This window comes from Pagrus major, chromosome 18 (genome assembly GCF_040436345.1).
Source record: "Pagrus major chromosome 18, Pma_NU_1.0".
In the NCBI taxonomy this organism is placed as follows: Eukaryota; Metazoa; Chordata; class Actinopteri; order Spariformes; family Sparidae; genus Pagrus; species Pagrus major.
In genome coordinates, this window is record NC_133232.1 from 12781241 (window position 1) to 12802302 (window position 21062).

General features: G+C 40.3%; 1 protein-coding gene across 1 annotated transcript in view; it reads left to right on the forward strand.

Moving 5' to 3' along the window:
- Window positions 1–15958: 15958 nt before the first annotated feature.
- Window positions 15959–21062, forward strand: part of cep162 (centrosomal protein 162) — a 33341-nt gene continuing 28237 nt past the window's right edge. The window contains exons 1-2 of the mRNA XM_073486448.1: window positions 15959–16040; window positions 18065–18166. Of these exons, the coding sequence (XP_073342549.1) occupies window positions 18107–18166 (60 nt within the window). The 5' untranslated portion in view covers window positions 15959–16040; window positions 18065–18106. The remainder of the gene's footprint in view (window positions 16041–18064; window positions 18167–21062) is intronic.

Below are 21062 nucleotides of genomic sequence, written 5' to 3' on the forward strand. Positions count from 1 at the left end.
GAAGTACCTTTCTTGACTGATTAATTTCTTGGGGAAATACTGGGTTCCAGTCCATACATTACACCTCAAGGACATTACATACATTCTAGTTACTAGACCTACTGTAGTCGAAGGGTTGAAATGGGAATCCCCTGTACTGTAATGTTGCCAAACTATAGACATCAAGGCTGTGTGTTGAAGGGATCAGCCATGGAGAGAGACAAACAGAAACAATCAGCCACTTCTCTCTCCCTACTGTAATTTAAAGAACACCTGAAAAACCTTTGTCAGGTAGTGTATCCCTGACCCCTACTGGCTAAAGTTGGAATGGTATTCTTTTTGCTTTATTGTGCTTAAGATGAAGTAAAAGGAAAGTGTCTGATTTATGTTGTGTCATGTGTGACACTTGTGAGTCACCCTCACGTGTTCTTCCTTGCTTGCATTAAACCGATGACATGAATACTCACTGGGCAGTTTCCGCTCACATCACACATCTGATGCCCCATTACACAGTTTCTGTCATTCTGTTTCTCTCCAAGCATACGTACAACTAGGCCTATAGAATGTCCTCAACTCTAGACATTTTGACCTGTGAGTTGAAAGAGAATAAAAACACAGTAATTCACTGTGCAAAAACTGCATCTTTTATTTTCTCAAAACATGTCTCTCAGCTCGTCCCCTCCTTTCTTTACATTGTGTTTATTTTTGGATGAGCTCACCAAAGAAGCGCAGAGCAACAGCGCCCCCTGCTGCAGCATCACAGGAAAGAGGGAACCCACACGCAGTCTCAGGGGAAATTGGCCATTAAAATCCCGCACTGCATGGTAATGAACACCAGGCCTATGGTAAAGGGCTCACATTAAATATTTACACTCTCGGTTAATATTTCATGTGGTAATTTTGTATTTAAATTGGATTTAATATTTAATATAAATACAGAGCTAAGTGGGGTATACTATTCTCAAACACCAATCCAGACACCTTCCATATGACTCGGCGAGTAAATATGACATGGACAGCATGTAGATCCTCAGAGCTGGAACACACACACACACACACACACACACACACACACACACACACACACACACACACACACACACACACACGCACACACACACCAGGACACACAGACAGAATATCCCTGTGCCTGCAGTGTTGGGTGTATCACTGGGCTGTTTTCTCCTCTGGGAGAATAGGCTGTGGGGGAGTACAGGGTCACAGCTGCCATATGTAGAATCTTCAAGGTGGTGATAGTGATGTCACTATGATATTTACAGGGTGTTATATTTCAGTGTGACTCAAATTTATTCCGATTTTGTATAGCTGTAAATTATCACATCCAACTATAAAGCAAGGAAACTCTGTCTGTCTGTTATTTGCATATCTTGAGAACGATTCGTCTGATCTACATTCATCCAGTTCACACTTTGCAGCTTTTTTTCCTGCCAAGGAAGGGCAGTGCAGTGTCGAATTTGGTACAATTTGGACTTGCAACACGTTCAATGTTAATTCATTTTGTATCAATAGCGAACACTGGTCTGTGCAACAGTGTCACATGATCTCACGGGGAGGCAGATGCACACAAAAAGGAGATTAGTGTGGTGCAACTTGCTGTAGTGACGCAGTGCAGTGAGAAAAAAACAAAAGCAGAAGGTTAAATGAGTCTGGATGAGTGGGAAAACATGGTCACAATGTTTACTGTTGCTTGGTAGCACCGTCAGCTGCTCCAGGATGCCTCTCTCATTCGTTGTTGTGGTCTGGCTCGGAAATAATAGTGTAAACGTCCAGATTTTAAATATCAAACATGCTTGATATTATCAGTATAGCTCCAGTGATTCTTTGAGCAATTCAAGAGGCTTAAGACTGGATCTGTAAACCCCTCAGATTACTAGATAGTCTGGGTCGAACAGCATGTTTTGAAAGGACACTGCACTAGACTAATAAAATTCAAATGAGATTTAAGACACTAATTTACACTGAGCCACAAATCTATGTCTCCATTGGCCAGATCACAAATCTCATTACAATCTGTCTTGGTCTACATGCAAAGAAGAAGAAGAGGAAGAAGAAGAAGGTCTGCACTCAAGCTGTTTCTTTACAACAATAGCTATATAAACTGTCTGTGAAATATTTGTGAGACAAAAGTCTTGACGCCATCACAAGCTCTCACTCACACAACACTGTCACCCTTACAGATTAATGCTCTCAACCATGCCACTCATTCAGTGGTTGAGCTGATCAGGGATCAGATAAAATGCAACAACAGCTGGAACCTGCTATATGATCCTATATGGTGAAATCACTGGAGCCCAACTCTCTCTTTAATGAGACAGAGTTAATTCAGTATAACTGACAGTAAGCTGCCGTTTTCACAGAGGACAGACCGTGTGTGGGTACGTCCACCAGCTGCTCACTCATATTGTTTTGTCAGGAGGAGTAAAGCTTGGCTGTGGCTCAGCAGGTAGAGCAAGTTGTCCTGTAATCAGAAGGTTGCTGGTTCAATTCTCCAGCTCCCTTGGCTGCATGTCAAAGCATCCTTGAGCAAGATACTGAACCTCAAATTGCTCCAGATGAGGTTGGCACCTTGCATGGCAGCCTCTGCCATCAGTGTGTGACTGGGTGAATGTGACAGGTGCACTTTGAGTGTTCAGTAGACTGGAAAAGAGCTATAGAAATGCAAGTCCATTTATGTGTTGGAGAAAAGGATGCAGTTACATCTTTTGAACATGGATCGTGGATAAAATGTATCTTATACCTCCTCCTCACATGGTTTAAACAATATGCATACAATTTTTTGAGATATGTTAGTTATTCCGTCCACCTAAGATGCATGACATAACTAAGTCTAATTGGTGTCTGAGTAGGTAAGGCATAGGTGTTAGTAATAACATGATGGCTGTTCCCAATATAAGTGTGCCAGTAAGTCATGATAGTGTGACAGTGAGCCAGCAAGAACACACTGTGAAACTGAAGCAGCAAAATGTAATTCAGCCTTAATTAAAGCCACATTATGTAACAATTTTACCTTAAGATACACCATATCATTTTGATGGTGAACTGACTTGTAATAGGGAGAACAATGCATCTGCCATTCCTACTCGTGCCCCCAAACACCCAAGGCCGGCCCGTGCATATCTGCCGCTCTAGGCGAAAAACAATTATGCCGCCCCTAAGCCTACATTTGCAATGTACTGGTCCATACCAGCAACAACACACAAACTGCAATGTGTCATACACAAAGCAAAAACCAACAACAACACACAAACACCAATACGTTATACACATAACGCAAAAAGTCTAGTGCAACGCTAGTGTGTTTAAAGTGTCAACAATAAAATATGTATGACGCAATATGCGGTCATTTTGCGGATCCATATAGAAATAATGCACCAAACCACAGGTCTGCATAATAACTCCAATAGTCTGGTTCCAAATTATTTACAGCAATCACGCCAGCACATACATATTTTCCAAATAATACAATTTTGGCTCCTCAAACTAAATAATAACAGTGCAAATCTCTCCAACACACCACTTTCTCATATGTAGGGCCCTATAAAATCCGTTTTATTTTTTCCCAAATTCCGTTTTATTTTTTCCCAAATTCCATTTTTCCGTTTTATTTTTTCCCAAATTCCGTTTTTTCCGTTTTAATTTTTGGGAATCCCGTTTTTTTTCCTTTTACTCTTATTTTACTACCAAAAACAGTGTGTTTTTAATGTAAATGACTAAAATGTACACAAATTAAATAGAAATTAACTTAAATTTATTGAGGTGACAAACAACACATTTGTACCGTACAGTACATTAAAGTCCATCAAAAACAAGCAGCAAGTAATGAAACTTTAGTTGACTTGTCATAAAACAACAACCAAACATTTTAAACTTCTTCAAAAGTAACTTAAACACGTTATTTAAGCTGTAGGACTAGTTAGTCCTTGTGAGCTACTCTCTTTTCAAGTTTCCCACCTGTCAGACAGAGCCGTGGGCAGCAGCTCCCCATGCTCACATTGTTTTGAAGGGGGAGGGGCTTAGTCTGCGGAGGGGGCTTGTTGTGCCACCCAGATTTGCTTCCCTCCGTGCAGTTTTCCCCAGACATACGTTCCTCTTCCACACGAAAACAGCATTTCAGTGAAATTATGTCAAATTCCGCGATATTCCGCGTTAAAAAATAGATTCCGTTTTAATCGGCCAATTCCGCGATTCCGTCCGCGATTCCGTGATCGCGGAAATCATAGGGCCCTACATATGCATCAAACACAGACACATAAGATGTGCGCAAGCACATATAATCAGCAACTTACAAGGCTAAAGAGTAAATAAAGCTTACCTTTCAGAAGTGTACACAGCGGGCCTTCATCGCAGCAAAGGTCTTAATTGCATCCTCTATTTTGATTCTCTGTGCCAGTTCATGTTCAATTGAGATTGTTGCATGTCCATTCAGTCGGTCTTATTTCATTGTGCTGCGGAAGTAGTTTTTATTTAGTTTCAGTTTTGAGAAACTGCATTCTCCTGAGGCAACTGAAACAAAAGCATTAGGGAAAACTCATTCCATCCCATTTGCACAGATCAACTGGAGTGCGTCGAGTGGTTTAGTTCCAGCTGCTAGACGTCTACTCAAAGCCGTTAACTCCGCAAAAAGTTCTTGTCCATCCACATCTCTGGAGTCGCAGTGTGCCAGGGCTTTTTCCAGTCCTGTGCACTCTTGGAGAACGTCTGTGATGTTCCTCTCCTTGATGGCTGAAATTTCATACAACACTCCAAATATGTCCCCGTGCTCCTGCAGCTAAGAAAAGCGCTCCTCCACAGCACTGACAGCGCAGTCCAGTACCCTGTTAAAGAAAGACACTTTGTAATCCTGTTGCGGATCCATCACGGCCTCATCTTCTCCTTCGTAGTTAAACATTTTTTTCCACTTTCGTGGTCGCATTGCACTTTGCAGAGGAAAGCAGGGCTCTGTTTCCAAATCGTCCGCCAATGATCTTGCATTAGATAGCACTTTCTCAAAGTTGCTGTCTGTGCAATAGTTGAGCAGGAATTGTTTTGTTACGTTCAGCTGTGCCACTGCACGAGGTACATCAAGAGTTGTTGTCTGTAGTGTTTTGCTGGTAATGTTAACCTCACTTAAAATGTCATACCATGTTATGACAGAGCACATGAATGGGTAGGTTTTGATCTTGGCTGCAATGCCTCTGTCTTCACATACGCCTCTTGGACTGTTGTGAAGAAGTCCACTGCTCGCAGACGACATGAGGCTGCATCATTAACCACCAAGTTAAGAGAGTGGGCACTGCACGGCACAAAAAATGCCCTTGGGTTTATGTCTCGCACTCTTTTTTGGACACCACTGTGTTTTCCTTTCATATCTGATCCATTGTCATAGCCTTGGCCTTCATATCCATAATGTCAATCTCCAGCTCCCTAAGTTTCTTAGTAAGAGCCCCAGTCATGCCAGCACCTGTGCAGTCAGTTATCTCTGTGAACTCTAAGAAATGCTCCCTGATCTCCACATTTCCTCCTTGTGTTGTAACAAAACGCACAATCATGGTCATCTGCTCTGTTCTACTCACATTGGGTGTGCAGTCTAAGATAATGGAATAGTATTTAGCTGATCTCAGCATAGTTAAAATTTTATGCTCAATCTGGGATGCCAGCATTACAATGATTTCATTTTGAATGTTTTTGCCCAGCCATAACTGTGTCAAAAAGGCCGATCATCTCCACTAGTTTGAGGAAATTTCCATTGTTATGCTCAAACAACCTATCTGTGCTGCCACGGAAAGGCAAATTTTGCATTGCCATTACTCTAATAAGACTAATCAACCGCTGCAGCACTTGTTGCCAATGCATTGTCTCGGCAGCCAATCTTATGTCCAACTCTTTCCACTTTTGAAAACTTTCCACATGTTCAGGTGATTTTTCATGGCTGCTAAGGATGCTTGACATATTTTTCTAGTCTTTAACACCGTCTCTTGCTAGAGCCGATTTTCTCTCACTTCCACAAAAAAGTTTACAGCAGAAGCAAAACGTAACATCCTTGCTTACTGAATAAACAAGCCAGGGCCTTTCTAGGTTTTCTCCATTTGCTAACATCCCACTATAGTGTGACACAGAAAATTTTCTGTGTGCACTGTCCCGGGGAAAATCCATTCCTTTTACTTGATGTGGTCCTCTCTCAAGCAAAATGTCTCTTAGTCCTTGAGTTACTGTTGGCCATTTGCTAGGATCATTCAAAATATCCTCACCTCGTGTGTGTTTATTTGTTCAGGTGTCTGCACTCCGATGCTGCTTGCTTTTTCTTGTGGAGTGATGTCGCTTGCTGATTTGGCAATATCCTGACTTTCTCGTTGGCTTGGCGGTAGAAGGCAGGCTGCCGTCTGCTGTTGTGGCGCTGCTAACATTAGCACCTGCTGTTTCTTGTGGAGAAATGCCGGTAGTTGTCTTGGCAATCTCTTGACATGGCGATGGACATGACGACAGATTTGAAGGCGTAGTACCTGCTCTAGTGATGCTAACATTTGCACTTGCTTCCTCTTGTGGAGCAACGGCGGGAGTTGTGCTAACGTTAGCGGTCTTTGGTGATGCACAAGGCTCGTCATCCTTACTAACACTCCCGGGATCAATGTACTTTAACAATGAATCCCTCTGTTTTTGGAGAGCTTGCTCCTTCAATAATCGCTTCTTTTTATATTCGGAACCAGATAATTTTGGTCGTTTAGACATCATTACCCTCTTCACATTGCATTTTTTTCAGAAATACAATCAAAATTGTTGTCAGTAGGCGGCAGCTACGACTGGCTCGTAAGAGCTGGGGGCGGGATTTGTGTGAGTGAGGCGGCTACAGGTCTAGCATGACTGACACGTGTCTCAGCAAATCATACAGAACGCGTAGTCTAGTGAGCTTGCAGTTAGTTGATTTTGCTCATGAGTTGGCCCCGGTTGGCCCACATTTCGCCGCTCTCGCCAAAGTGCCGCTCTAGGCAATCGCCTAGTTCGCCTATGTGGACGAGCCGGCCCTGCAAACACCTGTTTTCATGTAACTTGGGTGAGGGGGTATGATATTCGCAAGAAGTACATTACGCTTTACGGTACAGTCACACATCATCAACTATGTTAGTGAAACTGGATCATATTTTATGGAAAAAACATTTTCTAGTTTTCCCTCTGACTGCCTCTAGCTGCTATGCCTCAACCCTGTGTGATTTCCAGAGTTTCCTGATATACAGATAGCTTTACTTGTTGCTAAAGTAACTGCTAACTGTAGCTTCAGTTAGCTAGTTAAGTCAGTTTGCTGTGAAGCTAGCTGAATCTGCCCAGACTGGACTTGGAGCTCAGAGCACTGGGGCATTGTTGGTGTTTACACATCTAGCAGGATTTCAGGCCCGAACCAGAGACAGGCAAGTGGGCATTGGAAATGGACTCTGCAGCCTCTACATGTATCACGTTGACGGAGGAAGCTAAAAAGAGAAAAATTGAGAGTGACTGAGCACGAGACAAGAGTATATCTTTGACTGGCTTTGAGTCGCCTAACAAGAGTTTTGCAAAATAAAAGGCTGCAAGAATCTGCCTTCTTGCTGTTGGACTAGTAAGTAATATTGGCTGGGTCTTTATGCGTTAGTAAAGCTGTCAAATCCCTAGATTTTGATGAGTAATGTTATCATAATAAATGTACATATATACAGCTGTCCATATTTACAACAAAAACTGTAGGGGCGCAAAATCACAAAAGATACCAATTCTTGCATGTTGCTTTGAATATACACGGATCGGCCACAGCATTAAACCACTAACAGGTGAAGTGAAAAACATTGATCATCTCGTTGCAATGTAATGTTCAGCTTGGAAACCTTGAGTCCTGGCATTCATGAGGATGCCACATGATACGTACCGCCTATCCAAACATTGTTGCAGACCAAGTACAACCCCCCCATAGGAAAAAAAAAATAATAAAGCTATTCCCATCCCCATATGGCACTGGCAGGCATCAATATGAATTATAAACAGCGAGAGACAGTGAGAGAGAATTTTATCCACCTTTGATAAAATTCCAACTTGTAATTTCTTGGATAATACACACAAAAGAGGCAGAGTACTTAACATACAGCACAGACTGCTGAGGAATAAATTGAATAAACATTTGACCTATTTGGCATAGCTTTATCTGTGTGGGCATGGCACAAGACTGTGAGTGACAGCATCAGGAAGATTTCTCAACACAACAACAAGAGCTGAGATAGCACACAAGGATATCTGAGGGTATGTCATCTTCGTCAGTAGCCATCGGGTAAGCTGTCATATCAAACCTCCGGACCAGAGGAGGAACAGGCAGCACAGGAGAGATGTGTCTCCAGGAAGAGTGTTGAGCCTCCCTACGATCTTCTTTTTTGCTCTCAGCAGACAGCATGTGGTTTGCCCAAAAAGAAAGTGATGGGGAAAATTCACCAGACTTAGCTTTTCCAGTCAAAGTGAACAGCGCGGACAGAACTAATCAATCACTGAAATGAGCTTTAAATTGATGAGGTTTAGACAGATTGTTAGTTCTCCAGTGTGAAACAATTTTTCACTCATTTATCTCTTCATTGTTTCATTCATCTTAATTTTATCCTTCACCTCAAAGATCAGTTTTTTTCAGGACTGGTGCCTGAGATGAAACAGCTAAACCTGTAGCTGCGATACATTCCCCACAAGAATTATATATTTGTTAGCTGTTCATTACTGTTTAAGATCATTTTGATATCAGAGAGTGACAGTGTCGTTTTCCATTAGCTGCATCATCTCCATCTATAATTCATTGTTTAGCACAGTCACACAAAGATTTGTGAGAGCATGAAAACTGAAACACAGATTATAGCTGGACACAGCGGGAACAAAGCAAGTGTTCCTCTCCCAAAGACACTAATGTGACAATATCAGGACCCATTAATCGTGTCAACTCTATGTGATGATGAAATGACACATTCATCCTCTTTTAAATATAAAATTGAATCTTTGAGCAATGGATGTCACTCTTAATCCAAAACACTCAGGCGTCTTGCTGCTGCAGTCTTTTTGGTAGAATGACCACTAACATTAGCTAGTGTTAATTAATGTGGCTGGCCCTCAACAGACCCTAACCTTGCTGAGGTCAGTTTTCCTCCTCAACAATTTAGCTAGGGTTACAATGGGTCTTGGCATTCGGCATTAATCATAATCACTTGTGGCTGGAGTGGTCACTGTGGTCACAGCAAACGTTAGTCTGACTTTAAAGGTACATTATGCAGTATTTTTCTAAAAATAAAAAATCATTTACATATAGTCTCATACAAAAACAAGCCTTCTCAATCATCACATATCACCCACTAGAAGTGTGTGGCGGTAGATTGCTTGTATTGGTGTGTTCGGGACGTTTCTGGGTGTTCAAACAGTGAACAGTGGGTGTGTCACCCCAAGCCTATAACTCTATGAAAATGTTGCAACCAGGTTACATTGCTGCCTTGTCTCTCTCCTCTGTTCTGTCTGTCTGAACTGCAGGCCAGTGCAACTGTTTGACAAAGGGGAGGGCTGAGACACATTCACACACGCACGCACGCACACACACACACACACACACACACACACACACATAGAGCAGAGAGACAGTGGAGAGGATGAAGCATGCAATTTGGCTTAATTCGCACAAAATCCAGCATTGCTGAACTTTCCTGCAGGGTTGCGGGTGTGTTTATTTGTGCTTTAGAAGATAGAATAACCACCAGATGAACAGAACAAACATTTTATTTCTCTGATTCACTGCTTAGTTTTCTGTAACGCTGCTCCCTCACTCATTCACTCTCTAGTTCGCTTGACTACTGCTGCTCTCTCAGTCTAGTTGAGCTGGGGAGGAGGGGTTCACTTTGAATAGTTTTTATTCAAACAGCATCTGACAAATCCTCATACTATGCTGTTGACCTCCATATGTTTGTGTAGCATGATGACAATCTCTCATTTCCTTATTGGTATAATGGCCAATATATCATCTTTAACTGTGAACCTTGATATCTAAACACATTTTTATTGTGTAAGGTACATAAATCAATAAATCTGACACCAGAGTATATTTTCATGAGGAGAAATGTACTTGCAGGTAGTTGGTCCATCTTCAATGTTAGTTTTAATAGTTGCAGCTTCACTGTAAAGCTAGCAACACTGTGATGCTTAAATGACATACCACATATTCAAAGGACCATTGTTTATTTTAATTTTTCCTCTTCTATCAGTTAACTTTATATTGTACTCACTAAAGTAGTAAGTGTCTTGAAATAATGCAACATAAGCAAAAACCAGTTTAGGATAATTTATTTGGAAAAGAACGTGAAGTAGAATTAGAGAATGATTGTCCAAACTGTCCTAACATCCATCACAGTTTATATTACAGACTCAAGTTTGTTTGTACTTGCCATAGTTGTTCATCCAGTGCCTTGTGTAATGATGAATTATAAGCATCATTACAGGTGCTTTCACTTTCAGTTATGAAATTAGTGGAAACTAATGTGGATGAACTGCTGGCTTGTTTACAGCCTGTGTGTTGGGCCTATATTGAGTGACTCTGCAGCGTGATTGCGTGCATACACATATCATGTATAGTCCTGTCTAATGGCTCACTGCGAGTCGTACAGCATCTCTTCTTTGCTTTTTATGTATTCAGCCAGAGTGTGTTGTATAAAATTGGATAATGTGACATTGCCTTGATTGGAGACTTTCCTTCAGAGGTCAACACGTCTCAAGCATCACTTGAGTCAGCTAAGTAAATTTAATAGGTTCAACTTCCCCACATGCTTCACAGCAACAGTTTTTGTCCATTTCCTCTTGTTTTTACTTTAACCCCAGCTGTATTATAGTTGGGAAGATATGCAAAAGAAATCATCTACTTTTATATAAAAGCATGAAACGTGGTACACTTGTTCAGTCTGGGGCCCTGAACATTTTCAGATAACCATTGCAAAAATGTCATGTGGCAGCTATGGTGGCTATTTAATGTTCCACCATAACTGAATTATGTATTTTGCATCATAGCTCCTGAACAAAACATGACAACACAGAAAAGGTGATGTCTGTGTAATCACAGTATCTGAGAACCTTTGCCAGACTTTATAATAGTATCATGTCTGGATGCATGTTGTGTAGAACAGAGTTCTTCAACAGGGGGCCCCTAGGGGGTCCGCGGAGGTACTGCAGGGAGGTTGTGAATTTTTGGGTTGATTAGACAATTTTTAATATTTCTTTTATATTTTTTTCCCCCAGTTTTTTTTCCCACAAATGTAAATGTCTTTAAATACACATAAACATGAAGCCAACATATTGTAGCGACTGGATAAATGGAGGCAGATGATGTTATCTTTCAGTCAGAAATGCACATATTCAGCGACACACAAGCTGGGCACCGGTTCACTCATAGCACGAGACTAGCGCTAAAACGCTATTACTGAGGCCAGTATATTATTATGCCAAGTGTATGGACATTTTTATGAGCAAAAATGGATCGTTTTGTTACTCGACCAAAAAACTCCACAATCACGAGAGATACCCTCCACCTCAGAAACCACCGATGAAAATGCAAGTAGCGAAGTGGCACCTGCTGCTGATGTAGCAGCTGACCCGGAAAATAATACCTGAAGTTTGGATTTACCTTCAAGGAGACAGATGGCATTGAATTAATATTATGAAATATGAAAAAAAACATGAATCTGTCCATTATTTTAATAGCTCAGTATTGTATCCAAGATAACAGGTATGTTTATGCATGGCAGTGGCACTAATAGGCCATCACTCATTTTCGTTTCCACATTTATGTTTAAAATAAAAACGTCGATTTGAGAAGCATTATGCATGATTATCATGCAATTGACAGACAATGTTGATATTGGCATTGGTTGACAAGGTATGTTTATAAATGGCAGTGGCACGGCGACCCTACTCACTGTGCCTTGTACACCAAAACATGAATATATGAACCTGTGTATTATTTGAACTAGCTAGCTTAGTATTGAATGCACAATAACAAGGTACGTTTATACATGGCACTAGGCCCAGTTTAATATAAAACACAAGTGTATACAATATATATAGTAGGCCCTACTATATATATTATATATAGTAGGGGGTCCCTGCTCCATCTCCATCAGTTTGGGGGTCCTTGGCCTGAAAAACGTTGAAGACCCCTGGTCTAAGGCATAACCTGTGCAGACAGGTCCTCCTGCCATGGGAACCATGGGATTCCAACCCAAAGCCATTAAATGAATCCAATGTTTTATGGGTATCTGGGGTAAGGTAGTATGTATGTTTGTATCTACAAAACGACAAAGGCTGGTCAAGCATGAAGTATCCACTGTGGATTTTAACAACCTAAATCAAGTGCTCCCTCATAAGCCACTTTTCTATAAGAAGCATCCATAAATGAATATAAATCAGAATAAGGAGCTGGTGGGTGGAAGTATGAAGGTAGCTGTCCAGTTTTCACGGTTGAGATGGTGGTCCCAATGTCAGTGTGACAGCAGAGGACGAAGCCTTCATTAGGGCAGGGAATTGGTGCATTTACATCAGAGATGCACACGAAAAAGGGAGAGTGCTGACCAGCATTCCCATTTCAATCAGTCAAGTAGTTAACATGGAGCAAGACAATCAGATACTGATGGTCCTATCCAGCCATAAAATGCAATATAGAAGACATTAGGCACTCGTTAAGATGACTGGGGAAGGTGTTGATCATTGTTAGCTCACCCCGTTGTTGTTGTAATTCCTGGTTATATATCTTTGTGTTTAAAACAGCAGAAATGACAGAGCAGGTGAAGTGAGGGGGATATTTATGTCTGACTGCTTCCAGTAAAATAAAAGGTCAGTAATATTTTTACGATAACCATACAAGGTCTATTCCGAGAAAGAACTGGTCTCAGATGACCACCAATTCTCTTCGCTCTTTTGAAATGAAACATTTCAGGTCAGAGTCTGTGAGCACACAATTAGAATAACAAATCATTGATATTCTAATTAAATTCATTATCTATAAATGCAAGCATTTTAAGTCTTTAAACTGCAGAGGACATGATATAACTGACAAACCAGAGGTAAAGATGTTGTGATGATAACACATAAAGCTACCATTTCACCTGTCCTGGAAGGGGGCTCCCTATTGTGTGCTCATTTCAATGTTTGAATTCAATTTAAATGAATCACTTTTTCATTGGCCATATGTGAGCGGTTTGTAACGAGACATGAAAAATTAGACCTTCTTTACAAACCTGAGGACGATTTGTGGAAGTTGTTTAATGCAGTCCAATGGATGTGACTTTATGCACGTTCTCAAGTGCCTCCTCTCAGTGCCTCTCTCTGCTCCGCTAAAAGAGAGAAACACTAGTTCACTAAAATAAAATAAGGCTGGCCTCTGGCACTGCATCCACTGGTTGTTGAGATATTTCAGTCTGGTTTCAAAGTGATGGACTGACCAACCAACAGACCATCACTGTCATCCCCGGAGGTATGTCGCTGGTATGGTTAAAAATACACTCCCTGAATTTGTTATAGCACCCTTTAGCACCTCTAAAAACAAATCTCACCTTAGTTAAATTTTTGGGTCTTACTGGAGGTAAAAACTACAAGGGTATTTATCATTAAAACACCAAACACCAACGTATAAGAATACTCCATTACGGCAGCATGGTGGCCCAGTGGTAAGCACGAGGAGGTCCTGGGTTCAAATTCCACTAGGGCAGGGCCTTTCTGTGCTGTCCCCATGCTTGCGGGGGTTTCCTCTGTAAGTATCCCTTCTGAAAGTATACTCTATACCCTAAATATTTTTATTTCTTTCAGAGGGCTTTTTCTTCTCAGTGGTCCAGGTGCTTCTGTGTCTAAATACTGCATGTTAATTAAACAAGCCAGCCATTATATTTTTGGACTTTATGATGTTTAAATATAGTGATAAAACACGGCAGACTTATAACTTCTCTCTTTCAAACACAGTGCAGCAAGGTTTCTATTGGCCAAACGAGCCAATCTGCCCAATCAAAGTGACGTAAACTCTGTTTACAGTTTTACAGCAGAGTTTACAGCATGCTCAAATTGAGGTGGACAGAAAATGGGGCAAATATTCTTAACATGGAAGTATGATGTGACCACTTCTTAAGCCATGACAGTGACAGAATAAATACCAAACACACAATCATAATCCATTTATTGTTCATGACATTGCTTTATGAGTTTCATTTCCATAGAACCAGATATCGTGTGTGTGTGTGTTTGGGGGAGTGTTTGCTCTGGCCATCAGAGATTTACAGCACATAAACCAGAATGAGGCTGTATAGGACAGATCAGCAAAAACAGAAAAGCGTATATGATGCCTCGTTTCCTCTTTGTATCCTTGACACACTGTGTGAGTACTGGAGTGTGTGCAAGGTTACGAGGGACAGAGCCATATAGGGAGGCAGGTGAAAATGGAGTTTATATGGATCCGTCCTGACCTCTGAAAGAAAGAATAGCGAGCAGGGCGGAGTTTATTAGATTACTACTGATCTCTGGTGACGGACTGCCCTTCCAGGTGCACAGACACAGGGAAGAGTAAGACAAATCCTTAGCTCAAGACTGCCACCAAGTGGAGAAAATGTGACTTTTACATATGTTCTTCAAGTATGTTACCTCTACAACAACACTTCTGCTAAGGTTGACTGCAGTCCATGTCACTGAGCAACTGCAAAATAAAAAAGGTATAATATATTTTTTTACTGGCGAAATAACTGATTCAATCAATACTTGATTCAGTGTGACTCTTCATGAGGATGAAATTCAGTTATGTCAAAGCTTTATAGAGATACGATACATTGACAACATCAGGGAATATGAAAAACTTTGATTTATTATTGTGTAATCAACCGGTCTGAGTGACAGCAGTGTCCAATCTTGTATTTTGAATTGTAGCAGGGAGGTGGATATTTGCTGTACAGTTGGATTATAGGTGTGATGTGACATGAGTCATCTTGAACACACACCTTGAACAGTTTTACAGTAAAATGCAACCATCAACTCTTTACATGCATTTTGCAATATCTGCACAAAGGCTTTAAAATTACCTGCACACTGCTGGCTAGGTACTGCTAGTCGCCAGTTCTTTTACCTCTACATGGACATGATGGACAAATGGTCTGCTGGTAAAGGTATCGGTGTGAGCACATATAGAAAATCTGCGATGACATAACACACATCATCTATAAATTAGGTAGGTTAGGTAGGTTAATATGTATGTCCAATAATCAATTTATCAGCTGATGACACAATGAATGCAGAACTTCAATTAAGAAATGATTGTCATTATGAATTAATCCGTCAATTCCTTTTTGATCATTGATTTTTTGTAGGGTTAGACTGATTATCAGGGCAAATATTCAGCGTTTTCCACATATTGTTATTGTTATTTTTTTCACATTACAGAAAAGAAAAAAAAAACATTAACTGGCAACGTTTCCTGCTAGTGGCATTTGTTTAGCACCTCTGAGAGAGAGCGCCATGAAGCCAACATTTCCATACAAATACGTCCTTATCAAAATATGGTGATAATGGAAAGTGGAATGACATATATTACAAACTCCGTTACACCCCTGCAGTGTCTCCATGGACGGCTTTTATTGTGCTTTTTATCTATATTTCACTTACCATTTAAAATGCAGTCCACCAGTAGAGGGTTATTGTAAGTGGCAGTTGTAATTCACGGTAAATAAAACAAAGTAATTTTTGTGTGACACATAAGTTTTGATTGTACAGGTGTCCATGACCATGAGGCGTTTCTGTATCCCTTTATCATGCACACCAAAGGCCCCACATACAGAAACCTGTCCCTGTCTGTGACATCCCTCAGCTGCTCTCTCTGAAAGATCTATGGTCAATCTTTTCGTCCATTGGTTATCATTTATTGTGACGCTTTTCCCCCTAGCCAATCAGGATGGATTGTCAGCCGGGTGTTGTCGCGGGAACTACCAGACACTCAAAACAACAGCCCGAGGACTGGGACGTTTCAACAAGTGTTTGGTTGAAAGAGCGGACAACGTCGAGTCTTGTGCGTAAGTTGTGTCGATACCAGACCGATACATTTACGCAATGGATGTATTATCTACGCTAACGAAAGTGTGGTGCTTCTAGCAAGCTAACGTAACCAGCTGGAGATAAACTCCTTAGCTACTGTTGGCTGTGTCAATGTTCCTGAACAAGACCGGAAGTAAGGCAGTACTTTCTTCAAAATACAAATGGGGTGCCAACGTAACTAGTTAGTTTTTTGTGCTACCGCAAGTGTTAAGCGGACGTTTGTGTGGAAAATGAAGAGTGTCTTTCCTTTAATAACAAATTAATTTAGTCGTCACTAGGTCAATATAGGATTGCATTAAAGAAAACATTTAATTTCATGTTGTTTTCGTGGATGAGCTCCGGTATGGTTTCGTTTTGACAGTTGCGACCGGAAGTGCTACTGTGTTATTTTATGTGGCTGACACCTCACGAACTGACAAGGCTCCGTTCTCTCTTGACTGTATTTTATAATACTGTCCCCTCTTTGACCATCTGAGAATGTTTTGGTGTACTGGGTTTAGTTTTTTTAATCGTTAAGCTTTCATGGACGATTCGGCATAAGATAATTTACCGAGAAGCATTTTATTTCAGTAAAAATGTCACCTTTTGCCAATGGTTGACAGAGCTCATTGTTACGTTAACTGTTTCATGTACAAAGTGCTTCTTAACTAATAGAAAACTAATAGAAAATGATCGGTTGATAGATTTAAAACGAGTGTGTAGGCTGATATATTTCCAAGTGAAAAGACTGTCCTGAAAGCACAGGCATGTCTTATCCATTTAAAGCCAGCTATGTCAGTAGTAAGTCTATTTCTTATAACATATTTATAAACGGCATCTTTAAATACGAATCTGAGTAAATAGAAATAAACGCTGACACTAACAGATGCAATGAAATGTGCTCAAAGTGGTTTCCACAACACTTCTCATAAAGTTTTCTGATCACCAACTTGACAGATTTGCTTGGTGCTTAAAAATAGAGAAAGAGAAAGATAGAGAAATAGAGAAAGATGTACTTTTGTTAGGAATGGACTGATGTGAAGTCTGTTTTTTTCTACCACACTGGTAATGGGTAGCTATTTTCTGGTTACATTTTGTCAGGTTCATGCAGACTGCCTATTTAATCTTAACTTGCTGTGGGGAAAACATATCAGCATGTAGATATAATGGTCCAAGGATGGAGTTATTGGTAGTTCAGTTTACTCAAATACGTCAGTCAAGTAACTTTAAAAAACAGCTTTTCACAGGGAATATTTTGCCACTGAATGAAGCCCACTGGTTTAGTTAATAGAATTGATAATGGCTGGCGGCTCTGTTATTGTGACTGCTGGTTCAGTGACACAGCTTAATGGAGCCATTGCTATTCATGTTATTGTTTACACCTGTGTTTTTCCTGCTTTGAGAAGTCACAATGTCAGCTTTATGACAAAGAGCAACATTGTTTTAGCCAGTGTATATCTCCATTATCATAACAGTGCATACAGGATGTATTCATCTTGTGATCTGTATGTCCAGTATAAAAAAGATTTATAAATATTTATGATCATCTCCATGACAACTGAGCAAACCCTATTAATTGATGAATATCATGAGATGTAGTTGAAAGCTCCAGGAAAGAAAGTTAGTAAGTGTATCTTCCATAATGGTTATGTTTTGACGGACTTCTTTTCCCAATGTCATAAATGAACTTTTATGCTTATATTTAGGCTGATTAACAGCTGTTAACTAATTTATATTTTTTTATTGTTAGCATTTTGTTTTTGAACAATATTTTTTAATGAAAATATAATCATTTATACACTAAAATACATAAATAAAAATAAGGGGATTAATAAAGTATTCTGATTCTGATTCTGATACCTATTAACTCTTTTCTCTCTCTTTGATTGCCAGTGTTTTGGATTGTATCCACAATGAAAAAAACAAAATAACACGTTTAATGCTTAAAGTTTATAATAACATTTGTAAGTATGCTACACACACGAGCTGTAATTTTTCCCTCATTCTTTTTGTCTTACATTAGTTGTTTCTGTTCCCATTGACTGATGGAGTGGACAGTATCACTATGTCTCACAGACTGACCAAGGAGGAGCTGGATGAACAGTTTGAGCTGTTCTTGAAGGAGGTAATGTAACAGTGTGTAGATTATCATGCTATTTATTAAGGGTTGCATGATGCAACATGCCTCATAAGCCCCTTTCAGACATGGGATATAAAAAATGACTGGGTGACGGGACATTTACTGAATGAGCCACAATGCTTGTGTTATATTTGGCACAGAGAGAGAGAGTGTGTAAAAGAGGGAGAAAGGGACTCACGTGTAATTTCTTTAAGTTGACACACTGCAGAGAGTTTTTCTGGATATTCATTTGGTCATCCATGCAGTTGGATTAAAGGTGCAATATGTAAGAATTTATGACTGTAGCTACTGTTAGCTTGTTAGCTTAGTTACCCACGCAGTTAGCCTGAGCATTGGTCTTTACACTAGCCCCATTCACACTGCCGTTTGCATGCGGGGATCCTGCGCCAATTCTCCGCATCCTCCTCTGTGTGAAAGTTTCAGATGCGGCGAGGGGTGAAATTTCCCTCTGATGCGCCTTCGGAGGTAGTATCAGAGGTAGTATTAGAGGTAGTATCAGAGGTAGTATTAGAGGTATTATCAGAGGTAGTATCAGAGGTAGTATCAGAGGTAGTATTAGAGGTATTATCAGAGGTAGTATCAGAGGTAGTATTAGAGGTAGTATCAGAGGTAGTATTAGAGGTAGTATCAGAGGTAGTATTAGAGGTATTATCAGAGGTAGTATCAGAGGTAGTATTAGAGGTAGTATCAGAGGTAGTATTAGAGGTATTATCAGAGGTAGTATCAGAGGTAGTATTAGAGGTAGTATCAGAGGTAGTATTAGAGGTATTATCAGAGGTAGTATCAGAGGTAGTATTAGAGGTAGTATCAGAGGTAGTATTAGAGGTATTATCAGAGGTAGTATCAGAGGTAGTATTAGAGGTAGTATTAGAGGTAGTATCAGAGGTAGTATTAGAGGTAGTATTAGAGGTAGTATCAGAGGTAGTATTAGAGGTAGTATCAGAGGTAGTATCAGAGGTAGTATTAGAGGTAGTATCAGAGGTAGTATTAGAGGTAGTATTAGAGGTAGTATCAGAGGTAGTATCAGAGGTAGTATTAGAGGTAGTATCAGAGGTAGTATTAGAGGTATTATTAGAGGTAGTATCAGAGGTAGTATTAGAGGTAGTATTAGAGGTAGTATCAGAGGTAGTATTAGAGGTAGTATTAGAGGTAGTATCAGAGGTAGTATCAGAGGTAGTATTAGAGGTAGTATTAGAGGTAGTATCAGAGGTAGTATCAGAGGTAGTATTAGAGGTAGTATTAGAGGTAGTATCAGAGGTAGTATCAGAGGTAGTATTAGAGGTAGTATCAGAGGTAGTATTAGAGGTAGTATCAGAGGTAGTATCAGAGGTAGTATTAGAGGTAGTATTAGAGGTAGTATCAGAGGTAGTATCAGAGGTAGTATTAGAGGTAGTATCAGAGGTAGTATTAGAGGTAGTATCAGAGGTAGTATCAGAGGTAGTATTAGAGGTAGTATCAGAGGTAGTATTAGAGGTAGTATCAGAGGTAGTATTAGAGGTAGTATCAGAGGCGCAGTATTGGCAAACTGAACCAGTGTGAACGGATAAGCCAGCGGCGCGGAGCGGGGGCGTGTCGATTTAAAGGTGTTCACTGTCTGATAACTAAACAGGTCCATCACTCAACAAAATAAAGAGAAATGTCCCACAAAGCAACGTTACAGGACCAAACAACAGTAACGTAGTAACTGGTAGAGTCTTTGGCAACTTATATGAGGAAAAAAATACCGCAGTTATACGTGGAGAAGTGTCTGTCAGCCTGTCCGTCTGACCGACTCTTCGTCACATTTCTGCTCGAAAAACAGCGTCTATCCCCGGCAAAAAACTTTAACTCACCAAGTGTTTGTTGCGGTGAAAAAAATCACCGCGACGGTCAGCCCTCCACCGAGACTTCAGTGAACTTTCCCCCAGGAAACAGCCTCCCTCCCCGCGAGTGACAGAGTCAGACAGCGTCCAGTTTACTGATGGCGATTATGTAATTTAGAGCGAAAAACGTAACTTTGTCACTTTCCAGGATGTTTGGTGGGTCAGGATTCCAATCACAACACATTATAACAGCATCTATATGATTATAAACAGTCAGTGTGTACATGTTTAGATTAACAGGTAAACACCGGGGGAAACACGTTGAAAAAAACACATGTCATTGCCATGACGTGTACCGTCATGTCTCTTTTGGATGCGCGGCGCCGGCTTTCTGTGTCAATTACACTCTGGTTCGTCTTTAACGCCGGAGCTGCTTGGCTCTGTGTGAACAACCAACAGCGGAGAATTGGCAAACCGCCACTGCGGAGATAATGCGGCATCTCTGTGTGAAAAGGGCTACTGCTAGCACCGGACATTTTGAGCACTTGGAGAAAGAGGGTTTTTTTGGCACAGGGCCAGCTGGTTAGCTTGCTAATATCAGTACATATCTCTACAACACAATACATAGACTTAATCTTTGACATAATGTCAAAACTGTTATTTCTTCACATTCTGTTGATAAGTGAAGTTTATTTTAGAATATGTCGAACTAAAATGATCACATATTGCACCACCAAAACAAAGAGCGTTCAGATTATTACTGTTATGGCAGCTTTGTTAACTTGTCTGATTGCATTTCCAAAGAGAAAAATATTTTTTAAGAATCTACTCAACAATTTTAAAATTGGCTCTTTCACAGTGTTTCCTGGTTTAACTAGCTGATTTCTTTAAGCATAATAGATGGAAATTGAGAGAGTTAATGTATTACTGTGATTTTAGAAGGCATGCATTAAATATCTATCTGCATGTCCATCTATCCAATCCCCAACAACACCAACTTTTTACAATGGTAGTGCGGACTAGATGTTAACTTATCTTCTTTTGAAGTGATGTAGGACTAATAGAAGAAGAATGAGTAT